General features: G+C 45.2%; 1 protein-coding gene across 1 annotated transcript; it reads left to right on the top strand.

Annotated features, from left to right (window-relative positions):
• The first annotated feature begins 408 nt into the window (after nt 1-408).
• LOC105277332 (protein gooseberry) lies at nt 409-17,040 on the top strand. The gene is made up of 6 exons (XM_011335613.2): nt 409-724; nt 7,407-7,720; nt 8,165-8,294; nt 12,513-12,687; nt 12,882-13,166; nt 15,697-17,040. The coding sequence occupies exons 1-6, from the start codon at nt 670-672 to the stop codon at nt 15,971-15,973; spliced, it is 1,236 nt and encodes a 411-aa protein (XP_011333915.1). The 5' UTR covers nt 409-669; the 3' UTR covers nt 15,974-17,040.
• The last annotated feature ends 229 nt before the right edge of the window (nt 17,041-17,269 follow it).

Here is a 17,269-nt window from a genome sequence, read left to right on the forward strand (position 1 = left end):
GGTCGCGGGAATCTCGCGATATCGATATCGCCGTTCGACGGAAGGATAGGCTAACAATAAGAGGCAAACTCGACGACCGCCGTCGTTGTTGGGTCGCGGGTGGTGGAGGATCTGTTCCTCCAAGGCGGAGCCGGTGGTGCGGCCACCTCCAACGTGCCGAGATCACCTGACAGGTGACCAATGCAGCGGCACCGCTAAAGCCATGAAAGAGCGCGGCTGGGACCGACGGCTAGTCGCCTTATGAAGGGGGCCCACAACGAAGGCGGAGCCTTCCTCCGGAGGTTTTCCTTCTTTCGTGCCTGCCTTTCGTACCGCTCTTTGCGTACCCTTACACGCTCCTGACCGCAGGAACCGACAGTTCGACTCGAGACCCCGCAGACAACAGGTCCCGTCTTGCTTCGCGCCGTAGCAAAAAATTTAAAAAACGAGTCTCGGTCGTTCCGCGCTCTTTGCGGTGGAAGTCTCTCAAGTTGTCACTCTAGGACTGTTGTTCGTCGTCGTTGCTGAGGCCGTTCTCGCCGGGACGCGTCCGGAAGTGGAGGATTCGGATTGTGAATCGCGTGTGATCGGAACTCATCGAGGGAAGTGAGGATTCTTGGTGTGGTGGTGCTGCTGGTGAAGGAGAGAGAGAGGGAGAGGGAGATTCCTCCTGGAAACAGGAACGGCTAGATGGCAGTCAGTACTCTCAACATGGCACCCTACTTCACTGGATATCCTTTTCAAGGTAAGGATTTTGATAGATGGACAATCATTTAGCTAGACAATGGTTTCACCATAATTGTCTTCATTGACTACATAAATATATACTTTAAGTTTTTATTTACTTATTGTTGGCATTGTGTAAAATATTGTAATATTGAACAATCTATTGAAAGTTGTTGGAGTTCGGTAGATACTTACGAGTCAAGACAAGCACAGATAACGGCACAATTAGTTTATTTACAAAATGTATAATTTATATACAATGTGCAATCAGCAGACTGCAAGTAACAGTTTGCACTGAAATTCGCAAGGAACGAATGCGATGCATGGAGCAAGCAACTTGATAACTGAACGATTATGAGTTCGAACAAAGAGCCCGGGTTCTGATGTTTTTTATATATTTTTATGTTTTTATTTATTTTTATGTTCAGTGTTCCAAAAAATTCGGGATTCTCTCGTCAAGTCGACCCACGCATCAGCTGTTATCGATTAGCGACCGATTAGTTAGATTAGTTAAGTTGATTAGATTAGACAAACATCTGAGACAGTTAAGATGAGTCACGGCTAATTAAAAAATAAACTTGCTTGTCATACACCGTGTCTCAGGTATTTGTCTTTCAGTACTTCGGAAATGTGAAAGAAAGGTGGCAAAAATGCTGTCAACATCGGGCAGTCCCGATTTCAAAGAGCGTGCTAAATGATTTACTTTTTAATTATTCTATAAACCTAGACATGGAATAAAACAATATCAATTATAAATGAATGTATAATCCCCATATTCATAAACAACAAAATTAATAACAATTTTAGAGAGAAGTTATTTGTGAAAGAGACTCTCACAATGATAATTTTGAATATGCTTGAAGTTTAAGCAATTCGGCGAGTTGAAAATAGACATAATGCGTATTTATCGTGTTTTCGAATGCGAAATAATGAATCCAGAAATCCAAATTAATAATTGTTTAGTTATATACAAGAATTATACAAGAATAAGGCACAATCAATGCGACTTTTTAGAACTGAGTAGAAAGAGAGAATAATTTTTCCCAGATTATTTAAAAATAAAATGTAAATATAACGTTTTCCACGATTGTTACGCTTGTGTATCGAGAAGATTTGACAGCACATTTATGAAGAATTGAGTCGTCTTTATTTTGACACCTTGGGCCGATTTTCAATGCATCGACACTTTTCAGTAACCTGAGATCTCTCTTTTAGAATTGCAAAAGTTAACTTTACCGATATTCCACTCCGTAAAGACAAAAATTATGCCACTTTGTCTTCTGCTATTCTCAGAAACTCTTCCTCATTGAGGATCTTGCAATTAACGTCAGTACGAGTTTCACGAGCAACGCACGACGCCTGCCGGCGTCTCCACAACGGTGCCGCGCATATTTTACAGCCGATGTTAATGGTTTTACGATGCGCTTTGACTGAATTATTCGCTGGCCGCCGGTGCAACTTCCAATGGCGCGACTGCCATCTTTATAACGCCGTAACTGTTCGATACGCGATCGGCACGACCGATTAATTCAGTCTGAGGACTTAGCGTACGCGAAAACTTACGAGATTTACCGTCATTACGTAATCCGGTTATAAAGATTAATCCGTACAGAAGTCAAGTTTCGCAATTGCAACGTGTGTCGCGTATCGTCGACGATAATGATTTAGAGACCCCTGGAAAGAGAAGCCGCGCATAAGTAATCGCACAGAAGTCCGTGTGTCGTACCGCATTGGGTAATTTATGAGTTACGGAACAATGTGCAACGCCGACATGTAAATTTCGAGAGGTGAGTCCTTGCGAGAACGAAAGAATGCGTTACTTATTTCCCTTAGTGTATTCGATGGATGACTAACATTTCAAATTCGTGCGGAAGCGATACAAGACTGAGACAATTCTTATTAATATAATTTACAACGAACGTAATAAAATTAATTTTTAGAACGTCGTAAAACGCCTGTATATCATATATTTCTATAATTTTACAATTACGCCCGTCGTTTTCTCTCTTTCAGAACGGGATATTTAACTTATTTATCAACTTATATAATTAACGAGTTCATTTAATCGTTCTGCATGCGACTCGACGCGCGAAAGAGCCAATAAGAATCGCAACGCTGGCCATCTCCAGAACGTTCCATCGGGATCGCTTTCTCTCACGTGCATTTTTAAATCTCAACTGTTTATCCACCGTTCCGAGAGAAAAGGAGGAGGTGGAGGAGGAGAAAAGTGTGAGGACTCGCGCACTTTCGAGTAAAATGCTCGGGCTCGCGCGTGGTGGGCGTCGGAACGGCATGGAGGAGAGTCCGGGGGAGGGTACGTACCCCGGACCCGTGGGTACCTAATGCCTGATATCGGATAGGCCCCGGGCGACGGCACGTTGATTGAAGCCTTGGCGCGACTCGGAACTCACACCGCACGCTAAGTACATGCATCCCTTTGGTACATGCGGTTACTCCCACTCAGGTACGCGCGTGTACCTTCCGCTCTCATCTTCCTGCCATCGGGGACCGCCTATAGTGACGATCGCAGTCGTGTATCGCGGCAGATTGCGTAATTGACGAAACGTTCCCGCACTGCGCCGTGCCGCGCAGAAATTTAACCCCTCACCCTCGCGAGATTGTTCGGACGCGCGCTTGGCGATCATTTGTCGGCATTGAAACCCTCGCGACGAGGGGACGACACAGAGAGGGCAGGGGTTGGGAAAAAGGCACGCACTGATTTTGTCGTGATACCAGAATGTTAGCTAATGATTTCGCCAGTATAGTGATAGCTGATCATTATTAATAGATTATTTGCAGCATTGCAATCTTTCATACGTGTCCCAATATTTGTGTGTGATTGTTGTTACAGTTGCATTGTGTAATTGGTGAAAAATATAAGATGTAATGTAACAATTTGAGTACAAAATAAACTATTTATACTTTTTATATACGTTTTATATTTAATCGTGTACACGTGTAATTTTATTATACATATAAACACGAAATATATTGAAATATATTTCATTTTATTCGTCGTAAAGATACTTGATCTATTCGCCGACGATCAACGATGGCAGATGAAAAGATGAGACAGTTGAAGCGGCTTCGAGATTGGATGGTGATCAGCTAAGAGCCTCGAATAACGAATTTAACGATCCCGTAATTTGCGTAGGCCGTAAGACGTTCCGCCGTGCACTTCATCACGCGCGAAAATTGGCGCGATCGGCACGTACTCCGGCGTGTTCTTAATGACATGCAATTAATGCCCAGATAATGCTGTTATTACCCCGTGGCTTAAGGGCGATAAGCAGCTGCGACAAGGGCACGCATTAGCATACGGAAAAATCTCGCGGCGAGCATAATTGCACGGCTCGCGCGGGCGCGCGTGAACTGCGAATGTCGCGGTCGCAAGATAACCGCGCGCTGGCCCTTCGCACGTAATAATTTATCCGGGCCCGATCCGGAGAAAAAGGTTTAATTGACGCCTGTGTCGCGTCCGGACGCGCCGGGTAATGAGCGGCCCCGGCGATCCGCGCCGCAATTATTCGGGGATTCCTCTAAGTCCCGTCTAAGAGCGGCGGGCGCGCGCTGCCTCGCAGGTAAAAATTAACGATGCGCGACGCTCCGTCGGGCGAATTCAAATCAGACGGCGGGGCCCGGTCCTCCATTGCGTCACGTCGCGCGCGGATCATGGGCATTAAGTCTAATCGCTGAAAATCAATTGCCCGCTATCAATAATTCATGCTGGAGATTATTTCCTCGCTCCGTTTCGCGCACCGGCAAAGCCCCGCGAAGATGACCACCGCGATTGTGCTATAATAAATTGCGTGAAGACATAAATCACTCAGCAGCTGCTCGAATTAAATTGTTCTGCGGGGGATAGGTCACTCTGTACACCCGAATTTACGCCGTATGCCCGTTACGCCATTAAGAAAGGGGAAGTCTTGGAGAAAGAGAGTACACTTCTTTGTCATGTTTTCCTTCTTGCTTCATTCATCGTCGCGTTCATCATTTTGGAACATTGAACGTTCGTCGTTCATGGAGAAGTAAGCCACTTCGGTATCCTATCGAGGAAAATAGCCATGTAGACTGATGCCGGGACTAATCGCGCGAGACGCGAACGGGAAACTCGCGAGCGGCACGTTTCGCAAGAATGCGCCGAACAATATTCATCGGCGAGTAGGGAACAAAAACGCGGGTAAAGGGCTGGCTCACACGGCGGTGCGTTCGAGTGCCGATTCCGTGACTGGAGTTACGATTGGACTTCGTAAAAATACGTTCTGACGCGAGCGAGCGCAATGGTATGGTCGATGGCACGGATACCGGGCATATGCATCATACATCTTGCACGTGCGACGAATGGTAGCCCATGAATTCCTGGCATTCACCTCGCCATCGCACGAATTCCTCGATAATTCTCTGCAATCTTGGGTGGGTATCTTGATGAGAAAATTGATTGATTATTATTGGCGCTGGTTCTAATTATCTTTCTCACATTATTTTTCCTTCATTGGTGTTGGCACCTATAAGGCTATTAAGATGAAAGAAAACGCCTCATGGCTCCTTTCTCTTCTTTCAGTAAAATCCGTCAATTTTGTTCGATCAGTAATTTCTTTAGCTATATTTATATACAGAGAATTCTTGTATTTCTAATTCTTTCCGTAATTATTTGCTGCAATTAATATTTTGCCTCCTACATAGCTATCTGGATCATTCAGTTTTCCCGAAAATCACGCAAAGAGTATCCGCAGTGTGCATCTTGCACCGAGAGCTCGTCGCATCGTCGTCGTCGGCAGCGGCGGTGGTGGCGGCGGCGGCGGTCGGCGCCTTTTGATCTTGCCTGTAATCCCGTCGGGCCCCGCGGCCTGACTGACGTCATATACCGGAGAGGTGTCCGGCGGGACCGTAACCCGGCCTATACACGCCGGCACGACGTGCGTGTGGGAGCGTGTGTGTTGCACGCACTCGCGGATATGTCCTTACCCAACGCGAGTGTTCTCGGGCGGCGGCGGGGGCGGCAGGGGGTAAACGAGGGAGCGGAGGGGGATGTAAATCTCTGGGACTCGTGATGAACGACGAAACGGGACTACTTTTGTGCCAGAGAGCTGGACGCGCCCAGGAAGGGGGTCGTCTTTTGAATTACGCCGTGGTAATTAGCGGACTCTTAGGCATGTTGCTCTCGCAGCAGGTAGCCGGCGAGGATATATCGCGAACTGACGTTGCGTTGGTGCGCGCGCGCACGCGCGATCCCGAAGTACGATCGCGAAAATGTTTCGGGTGCCCAGGATTCGTGACGGCTCACGAGTTACAATCTCGGTTCTCGCAGCTGAAACCCGTCGCGCATGGTTGCCTCCGTTGCTCATTGGGTTTCTGTCATCAGCGAGTATTTCAAAAAGTAAAAAGCGAGCTTTATCGTAACGCAAGGTGCAGCGTTGGTTTTTTTAGACATTATTACGAGAGTTGCGGTGAAACGCGTCAGCAAACTGTCTCGGGATGATTAGGTAAAACAGGATTGCATAGCTCGGTCGGGGATTACTGGCAGAAATATAAATCTGGCATCATCGGGAAATACTCGTTATTAAATATGCATCATCGATAAATCGGTTATAATATTTATTCACCGTTGCGTTTCAACGTTCCGACGAGGAAAGCGCCGCGACCAGTCAAATCCCTGGACCAGCAGTCGCAGCGTCTGCGAAACGCATGTAAGCGCGCGCCTCTTCTCGCGACGCGTCTCTCATGCAAAACTCCCTTTATGTAAATACGCGCGGGTGCAGAATACGGCCGCGTATGTGCCCCCGGTATGTCCGTCGAGGAGGCCGCTCATTGTCCCCGCGAGAGCGCGAGAGCACTTTAAGGCCCACCGAGGTTTTAAGGCCGCTTTTGCGCCCCCGCCGCCCTCCCGCGCTCTTTCAACCTTCGTCCGTGGCTTTTACTGCTCCGCGCAAAACCAGGGCCGTAACTCGTGGCGCGTCTCTCTTCGTGGTTTTCTGAAGCACGCGAGGGCCACCTCATAAAAGCCACCGCATCTCATTCCGCTTCTTTGCTCCTCTTTAGCCGACCAAGGGCTGTCCCGACGACCGTCGCGTGTAACGCCGTTTGTTTAACTTCGTGATTATAATTAAGTTAATTAAGGGGGTGTCGGGGAGCGGGCTAATTACCGGTAATTAGCGGCGTTTGAGTGGCACCTCGCGTGTCGCCGCGCTTTGTCCACGCTAAGTCGGTCCTCTTTCGCGTCAGTTTACCTCTCCTCCCGTTCTTCTTTGCGACTTTTGTGTGTCCGGCACCGCTCATTCCCATCTAGAAAAATGGCCGCGCCGTTTGTGTGCGCTACTTGTCTCATTGTATCGGCAACGAGAAAACAAGCTATTTTTACTCCGATCGCGTTTCCGTCCAATGCGCATGATGGTTCTTTTCATTTTGTTTCGTGGCGTAATGCGTTCAGCTTTTCGCATGGGTTCGGACGACGATAATTATTCCGCTATAGAATGGCACATGCAAACGTATTGTGTTTTCCACATTTGCCCGGAAAATTATTCTTTCCGAGGTGATAACTCGGACGTCATCCCCGTTTGAAGTTTCCGACACCGATCTTGTGACAATTCCTCCGTCTGTTCCATTATTAATTACGTGTAACTCGTGACACACTCGTGCCGCTTCTGCGGCAATGAAACGTCATTATGGTTAATGTAAACGGGTTGCGTTGTTACCTTTTGCAGGACAGGGTCGCGTGAACCAGCTGGGCGGCGTGTTCATCAACGGCCGTCCATTACCGAACCATATCCGTCTGAAGATCGTCGAGATGGCAGCGGCCGGCGTCAGACCGTGCGTCATATCGAGGCAGCTGAGGGTCTCCCATGGTTGTGTCTCGAAGATCCTGAATCGGTATCAGGAAACGGGATCGATTAGACCTGGCGTAATCGGTGGCAGCAAACCGCGAGTCGCCACGCCGGAAGTCGAGGCGAGGATCGAGGATCTGAAGCGGCAGAATCCCGGAATCTTCAGCTGGGAAATACGCGATAAACTGATAAAGGTCCGTTGATATCGTCCGTATGCTCGTACTATGCTCCTTTCAAATGGCGGAAGGACGTATTTCGAAACAAGAAATTGCTTTCCTACACGAGATTGATAAATACATCAGAAAATATTACAAACTTATAGTACATTATGAATCACAGAGATAGATACAATAGTACAATAGTGTACAATTCTAAAATGTAAATCCTAGAAATTTGAGTGCAATGTAAAAATGTACGAACAGTTAAAAAACGCATATCTTGTAGTAAATTCTAGAAATTTGAGTGCAATGTAAAAATGTACGAACAGTTAAAAAACGCATATCTTGTAGTTTCTTTCAAATATCTTTCTCAAGTTCCTAACGGTATTATTATCTTGAGTTTTCAACAACAAATAGCAATGTTTATGAGAGAAACATAGAAAAATTATGCTAACTGGTCCAACGCGGTTCTGCCAGCAGGATGGAGTCTGCGACAAAGCGTCGGCACCCTCGGTGTCCAGTATCACAAGACTTTTGCGTGGACCAGCGAATCAGACCCGTCCTGGCGAAGACCCACGGAGGGGGAACCACTCCATCGACGGTATCCTCGGTGAGTTTCATAGAGTTTGAATAATATCGGCGAGATTGTCGAATCTACCAAAACTATCGAGACTTCCTACACGATACCTTCTCGGCGATATCCGCCGTTTTAACACCGCATAAACCACCGGGCGGACGTAAATGAAGCGCCCGGGGTTAATCGAGCGATAAGCGTAATTATAGCGTAGCCGTATGCCGAGTTAATTGAGGTAAGGCGACGATCTGTGGCTCGCGTGCTCCCGCTGAATCCAAAACGCGACCCGATCTTCCCTCGATCGCGTCGCGCGTAATGCGATCAGGAAGTCGTTCTATCGTTTCCATGTAGAATTTCTAAAGTTGAAAGGTTAAAGTAATTATCAGGCTTCGATGGAAGTAATAAGAAGTTCAATTACTAGTTGCGACCGAGGTCTGTTATTACACGTGGATACCTCGCGCGGTATATTATTGTTTGCGTCTTATTTATTATACGTTAATGTTACACCATGTATATATGGGAGAGATATCGTTAACGCGCAGAGATCGATTACAGTGCGCGTAAAAAGTTGCGATAGAAAAATTCTGTGCTACGATGCCTTATGCAAATTAATTGACACGCATATGGTTTCGTAACATCCATTCGTGTTTATTTATATAACGTACAAACGCGCAATACACGCAGATATTTATACGGAATAATTCTACCCACTGGTGCATTCCGTTTTGTAGGCTCTTTGAGATCGGTAGAAATATAGGTCTGGTCGGCGGACGTAAAGGGAATTCCTTGCTTTTTTATTTATTACCGACAGTAAGGGGCGCGAAGAAATATTAGGCGTCCCGCGGTGCGTAGATATGTCGAGTTTATTACCTTGTCGAGGAGATTTAGTTTTGATTAGACGTATGCTCAAGATTGCAACTTCGCGTAAGAACTCATGGTACTCGACCTGTTGCTTCCGTCGCATCGGATTATTCTCGTTGCTGCGAAAGCTGGGAGTTTCATCTTCCTCATATTGCCATTATAATTACCGTTTAAAAATATCAAAGCTGAAAGTGGAATTAAAAGGATATCAAACATATAAATATCAAAAACGTCAAAGATTAATTTAAATTTGAAATGAAATCTAAAATTGATGAGAACGCCCATGCAATTGACATAAGAAATAGAGTAATGTAGGGATAGTTGCCTTTCGTTCCGTTGAAAATTTCTATATTCTGAATAATTGTTTATCACGTGAGATTAGCGTGCATTTCATAAGAAAAGTCAGAATAAAATTTTCTAAAGGTAGCGATTCAATCATGAACGTGTCGATAAAGGTCTCGGGGAAGATACACCAATCTCTATCGCGTTCGCCGCGTTTGCAAGCCAGGTAAATTATGTATTATGATTCGGACAAAGGGGAGAAACAAGAAGAAAGTTCAGAGGCGCTGTTCCCGCCGCTAATGCACCGCCGCGAAAGGAAAGAAGACGAAGACGACGACGACGACGAAGAAGAAGAAGAAGAAGCGGAGGAAGACCGAGTCTTTTTGAATGCGCATCTCGGACGTAGAACCTTCGCGCGTCTTTTTATTCGATCGCAGCGTGATGGTTTAACACCGAAGTCGGCGATGTATTGGATCGGCTTATGACGCGGACAGCGAAGCTCGCAGGATGAAGCGAAAGAGTGAGATAACTTGAGCGATTGATGCACTAATGCGATAATAGCACGTCATCCCGGTCGGATAACATAATACTAATGGATATCAGCCTAGAGGATGCTTCTAGCGTTCTAGGAATACTCATCTAATATCTGGTTACACAAGTGTAATTTAATTTCCTACATTAGTACATTTTTTCTCGTTTTCTTTCGCCACCCTCCTCCGTCATTATCTCTTTTCTCTCGAAAAAAATCGATTAATAAAAGAATAAATGATACGAAAAAATGATGCTCATAATCGTGAAATAAAAATGAAGAATGGTGGACCGTCTAGCCAATTGCGCGACGCAACCAACACGAAGAAACTTAAGAGATCTCACAAATATACGCTCCAATCATATCACCTGCGCATCATTCATCTTCCGTGTGCCTCTCTCGCTTCGCCGGAACATCAGCCCCGGAAAGCAAGATCATCCGGTGGTTCCAGTAGCCGAGAACATGCGCGATAAATAACTCCGCGGTCTGTCTCTCGACGAAGGAAATCGGCAGGAACAATCGGCACGAGAAAGACAAGCTCGGACAGATCGGGCGTTAGCGAGGAGGACGGAGCAAGGTGGAGCGGAGCACGTGAAAGAAGAAATCAGGTGGAACGACCACGAGGAACGGAGCAGTCGAACCTGAGAAGAAAGAACGGGACGGTACGAGGACGCCGGAGGTTCCTGTGCAGAGGTGCGACGGAGACGGAGAGGAGGGACCGCGCATATATACGCGGCACACGGCGTGTGGTCTTCTTCGGCTTCGTGCCCGCCGCCTGCCTCTAATCTTACAAACCGCCAACAACACACCCCGTGCCGTGTCGTCGTTTCGCCCGCGTTGCGGATCGCGTACCACGGCACCCTCTATTGATTTAGATCTCTCTTACTGCGGGGCAGACTCGTGATTGAGACCTCCGCCGCGTCCGAGACGACGATCGTCTTTCGCATGGCCATCCTTCGACCATGGTAATTGTTTAGCCCTTCACGGCCCTTCCTCGCCGACGTGCGCCCGGACGTATTCCTGGCGATCGGTTCGATATTTTATTTTCGTGCCACTGAAACGGTGATTTATTTATATTTTCACGGTATGAAAACTTTTACGAGTACTTTCACGGTACGAAAAATGTTGTTCACGTAATCTATTCTGTTTGTTCAAAAAATGTGTCGATATAATCATGAGCTTACTTTCTTGACATACACGTCCGCTTCTAAAGTGCGTGGAAGCATACCGGGCGCTGATAGCTCGTGTGCGGAAGGCATTAAAGATCCCGAAAATCGTTATGTATGCTCCTCAAAGCGTCGCGACGATTTACGAGTGCGCGGCGGTCTTTAATTTGGCGAGAACCGCCAGTATCTCGTGGCTCTTTCAAATTCTGACGCTCGATGGGGCAGGTGCCATTGATTTAGACATCCGTTCCGTTATTTGATTGGTTCAGGAATAAGTTTGTATATTGGAGAGTACTGAAAATACACGAAACATTTGAGTAAGCTATCCTAATACATTTTCCAAACCCCACATTTTATGTCACTTCAAAGTGTCAAGTGCAATTTATAATTGCAAAACTCGTGCTTTCAGATGAAAATCAGTCGAGGATCCGATAATAAGAAACAATTATAAATAAGTTAATAAATTACTAATTTAAAATTAAACTTGTGTGATCTTAGAAGTGCATATTTTACATATTATATTATTCATGATGCGTTTCGTCGAGGGAACAGTCATTATTGATGTGGTCGTTGAGGTCAACGTAACGGGGACAAACCGTGGAGAACAAATTGGACCCAAAAGGGTTACAAATCAAGCTCGAAATTCCATAAATAGTATCTCGTGGGGCCAGACAACGATTCCCCTTCGGAACGGTTCACGGGCTTTCGTTTAGCTCGGGTGGGACGGGACATGTCAAAGAACTTAATTTCTTCGCGGCGGACCCTAATTTCTCCGGTGTTTTAGTTTAGTATAGGTTCGGCGGGGCACGGCTGTAATCAGAAGGGTCTTAATGGTGGGTTGCTGAGACCGGCGTGTGAACTGTGGGCGTGAACGACTCGCTTCCTATCTTCGGTATCTGACGTGCAGCACGTGCTGGACCGAGAGATGCTCTCCTGCCGCTATTAAGGAACTTGCGCGTCTCACGTCTCTCCTCTCGGGAGCTATCGATGATGTTTAATGTTTCTTTCGAGAATCCCACGTGGAATAAAACTGTTTACATCTCGGTTCTACTTATTGTTTTTCGCATAATGCATGGTATTTTGACGAAATGAGGAAAGAAGGCTAAATTTATTATCTATTGTTGAAATGATGTTTCATTCAAGACACCTATAGATGCATAAATTGCAGCTTGTTTTCAAATAGAGATCGCTGATCGCGTCTTTCACACGTGAACTATGATACCGACATTTTGACATGATCATACGTGCAAAATTACATACACGCTACCAAAGTGTACGTGTACATGATCTATTTTAGGCTTGAAGTCTCTTAATAATTGACAATTGTTTTAATCGAATGTATCTAAGAGAAACATTCTTGAATGATAAAGTTAAGTATCCACGGTGACATAATCATTGATTGTTTTCTGATAATAGCTGGTGGTAGTAGTGGCGATGACTCCGACACAGAGAGCGAACCTGGCATTGCGCTGAAAAGGAAGCAACGCAGGAGCAGGACTACCTTCACCGGCGAACAATTGGAACAGCTAGAAGCGGCTTTTTCACGTACGCAATATCCCGATGTGTACACTCGAGAGGAACTCGCACAAAAGTGAGTTTTGGAGATGACAAATTACACGTTTAAATATGCAAGTTGTGCTCAACAAGAATCGATTCGAATTTAAATTTACTTTCCAATCGTCAGAGGAATGTCAGAGGAATCCCCGACTATCGATATATTGAATCATCGATCTATGCTTCTTTCCATTAATAACCGCGCTGCGCTTGTCACCTTTACTTTCGCAGAACGAAACTGACGGAGGCGCGGGTGCAAGTCTGGTTCAGCAACAGGCGCGCACGACTTCGCAAACAGATGAACAGCCAGCAACTGAACGCCTTCAACACCATGACTCTGCAATCCTTCCAGACTCAGCATTACGGCAGCGGTGCCGAGAGCTACCAAAGTTACGGGCAGGCGAGCGTCGCTGCCGCTGCGGCCACCACTGCCGGCTACTCTCAACATTACAATTATGGGGAGAACTATTACGCAGCGCAACAGCAGTGGCACCGAGCGACCCCGGAGAATTACGGGTAAGTTTTAGCAATTTTCGCACCCCCAATTTATTTGTCAACACATCAGAAAGTAGAACCAGAGAGATGAGGAAGAGAGGCAGAGAGAGATAGAGAAAGTGAACCCTTTGCGATCGGTACGCGCCTTCGTATGATCGTACGCACCAACGACACCCCCGCGACGATTATCCGCGATCGGTCGTCCACCTTCATCCCTCCGGGCGCTGCGATCCTTAAAGCTGGATCACGGGCGCAGATACGCGCACCCAAGGCGCGTAGCGCCGAAGGATCAAGACCCGGATTGGATTATTAGCCGGTAGCGTTTCATTACGGGGGCCCAAGAAGCAACATAATTGAGGACCACACAGAAAACGTGTCGGTGGGGCCCTCCGCTGGCTCTCGGCTCTCTTTCTCCCTCTCTCTCGCGCGCGCTTCCTGGTCTCCTCGCTCTTTCTTCCCTTCTCTATTCTCTCTCTTTCCTCTTGCGCCTGCTGAATCGGCTCGTCCGCTCGGCGTGTAACAACACACTGTAGCAACCCGGCCACCGGGGCAACCTGTTATTACGCCACAATGGCTGAATTAATTGTTCGAAACACCCCGGCCTCGCCGTCTTTATCTCCGCGCGTTGCCGCCGCGCGCGCGCCTCTTTCTCGCGGCGATGTTTCGAGCTTTCCATCTCGCTCGAGCACCTGCGAGCACACCGTGCTATCACGTGGACCGCGCGCAGCATTCGCCGGTTTTAAACATCCGGGATAATGCTCGCGGGACCCCCGGTGGAACGTCGGTCTCTGTCTCGTGGGGGGTCTTCCTCCAAGCTCGGCTCCCTCGAGCTCTCGAACGAACGATTTCGCTGCTGTCGATGGCTCTCGCCGTTTTTGCCGTTTCGCATTTAGGCAGCGCAGAAAGTGCGCGGAGCATCGCGAAACGAACCCTCGAGTCACGTTAACGATGCATTCCTTTGCGGGAACAGGAAAATGATACTTGAAAGTATTTTCTTTTCAAGAAAGTGTGAGACATCGAGAGAAGCGATCGCCAAAGAAGGTGAATTATGAAAATGTAATACTGAAATGAGATTTCCCGAGGTGTCCCGATAATATTGATGAAATTTCACATTTCTCAGCTTAAAGCAAATACCGCCTTATTTGCTTGCGAGTGATTTTAATTCTTGCGAATTGTAAGCTGTAAATTTCGGCTTCTACTATCTAGTAATAGTCTTAGAAATCTTCCTAAGAATTCGTTAATGCGACTATAGAGAAAACTTTGATTTGTTGCCGCGGAGGGAAGAAGACGCTCTTCCGTACGAAAATAGATTCGTAGGTCGGTCACGGTGTACGGTCGATAAATTGCGCGGCTTCCGCCAGAACTGTCGCACTACCTTCTAACTAAAAAAAAGAAAAAGGAAGAAAAGTTATATGTGTGCGAACTAGGTCCGACACCGGCGGGATTTAGGGTGCTTAACCGTCATGGTGAAACGGTCAAAGAGCCGACTGCGCTTTACAATCGTGCGTTGCCGACACGCTTTATTATCTCAATGCATCGATGTGCGTGTATAAAAATTTCGAATTTGTTTTAATTAAAAATTAATTTTACAAGTCTAATCTTACGTTTTTACATTTTTTTTCTTGACGTGTCAGTAATACAAGTTTTAACATCGAGTAAAAACTACATGAATATTTATTCATCTAACTGAAATAACATCTAAATACATTAATCCTCTAAAATACACATGAAATATATTTTTCCAAGTTTCCTGTAATTCATGAAACAAGTGCGACCAGTTCAAATCTCTCTTCATGTTGAAATAATTGCGATAATCTCCTTAGCCGGATGTTTAAAAAGGAGATGATTGAGTACGGTAATGAAAGCAAAGGCGAAGCTTCGCCCCTCGCTATTCGAGATTCTTAATCACGGTGGTGTACCGAAAGGACCGTGGCGGCATTTGGAAATCGGCCGCTGCCGCCCTCGACACGCCCTAACCGATTCGCAGAGCGTGCGAGTATGTGAGTGCGGTATCGCCTTGCAAACGGCGGTAACCACTTTGAGAACCGCACGTTGGAATTTAATTTTCGTATTACCGCGCGCGCGTGGACACCTTTCACCATTGTAGCTGCGACTGATTTCGTCGTATCGCGGCGGTGTAACCCCGTCTCCCACGTATATTCGTACATATATGCGCATACAATAGTTAATTTATATTCAACGTACAATCGAACGGGGAAATAATTACAAATATCAGCAGATAATATATTCCCTTTAACTGCCGATCGATATCGATGACTCGTGAGAAAATCTTTTGTACATTCGATACTTGACGAACCTCCGACCATTGTATTCACGATTTCATAATGTTGATAAAAGTTCTTCTCGATGGAGACTCTTTCTCAGATTTTCCAAGACAATTTGATCATGTAAATATAAAATGTATTAAATATTACGTTTATTAAGAGATATTTATTATGTTTATTAATTCCTTGATAGTTCCTTAAGATTTTTCAATACGCCTGGTTTCTCGTATTTTTTATTTGTAGATTTTTAAACTTGCGTGTTGCAGATTGTTCAACGCTTCCCATTACGGCAGCAGCAACCTTGCTTCCAATCTGACATCCACTAATCTCAACCTGGGTAATCTGGGTGGCAGCGTCAGCCCGACTACGTCCAACATGAGCGCTTGCATGGTGCAGAATGGTGCGTCCACCTCCGGGGTGCCAGTCTCGACAGGGATGACCCATGTCACGCCCCATGTCACGCCGCACAGTCCGAGTGAGGCGAAGAGCGGATATCCATACTTGGGTAGTATCGATTCGCAGGTTTGCGGGAGAGTGCATTGAACGAACTTTGTTGTGAAGAACAACGTTGTGAAGATCGATTACATGCAATCACAAAGTACGTCCTAAAAATTTAAAAAGTTGTTTCTTTTTAAATCTTGTTATTGTTATCTATGGTTTCCAAAAGTTGACACTAAATTGGATGAGGAAATATTTATTCTTATCCTGGAACGATTTGTGCTTAAGGATTTTCTTTCTTTAGCTTTTAAGTTGTTGAATTAGTTTTCATTACGTCTCTCTCATTACGTTGATGCATTCGTTAGCAAATTTGAAGTTTGACGTATTCTCCGAAAACGAGAAATGGTATGTTCAAAGTGAAATATATCATAAATCTCGTTTGTACGTGCAAAGATATGAAATCATTCGGCGCTGTGCGACAAGTGTCGATTGAGATAAATATAAAATGTGTTATGCAGTATTTGAAACTTTTCGAGGATCTTTTTTATAGATATTTATAGATATGTATATTTATAGATGTATTTGCGAACAATATCCAACCAGATGTAAATATCTCATATACATACACAAATATACTCGCTTTAGTTTATGCTAGCACTTTTATAGATAATACTTCTCTCCACAGAATGAAACTATTACATAATTTATGATAATATAAACGTTAGGAATCGTGCATATATACATAGATGTACACGCATAAATTTCTAACTATCGTAATAACGTAAAGATTTATTCGTTATGATTACAGAGTGATTAGCACTTACGGGCAATTAGTACAACGGCAGTGCTTTTTACCGTCTTAGAATTGCCTTATTATAGTAACGACATGATATAAATACGATCTATAAATGTATATTTGCGGATATAGCTAGGTTGAGAGTCTATTTTACGGATGAGGCTGTACATATTTATATGTTAATAATAGTTGTGAATCGTAGAGAAGTTCTTTGCAAAAATGTTTTCCTATCACGATCGACGTTGTGTATTTTTACCCAACAAATCGTCTAATTGGCCAGTTACGTATAATTATTGTATATATAACACGCATAGCGCTCCGTCAACATCTGACTTGTATAATGCAAGATTATATAATAAATGCATTTTACGGAGAATTTATCGTATTTATTTGTTTTATACTAATTTTTGTCATTAATAATTTTGCTCGCAAGAATAAGTGCTACATTCAATGTTGTCGCATGGTATTTTACGAGAGCTGAAAAATATTTAAAGATACAGCCAGATTATGAGAAAAACGCGTACACATAATTCGCGATTGGTCCGAATCGTCAGACCCATCTCCTGGTTTTAAGCCGCCTCCGCAAGTCGTCGTCGTTGATCACG

This window comes from Ooceraea biroi, chromosome 9 (genome assembly GCF_003672135.1).
Source record: "Ooceraea biroi isolate clonal line C1 chromosome 9, Obir_v5.4, whole genome shotgun sequence".
NCBI classification, from domain to species: Eukaryota; Metazoa; Arthropoda; class Insecta; order Hymenoptera; family Formicidae; genus Ooceraea; species Ooceraea biroi.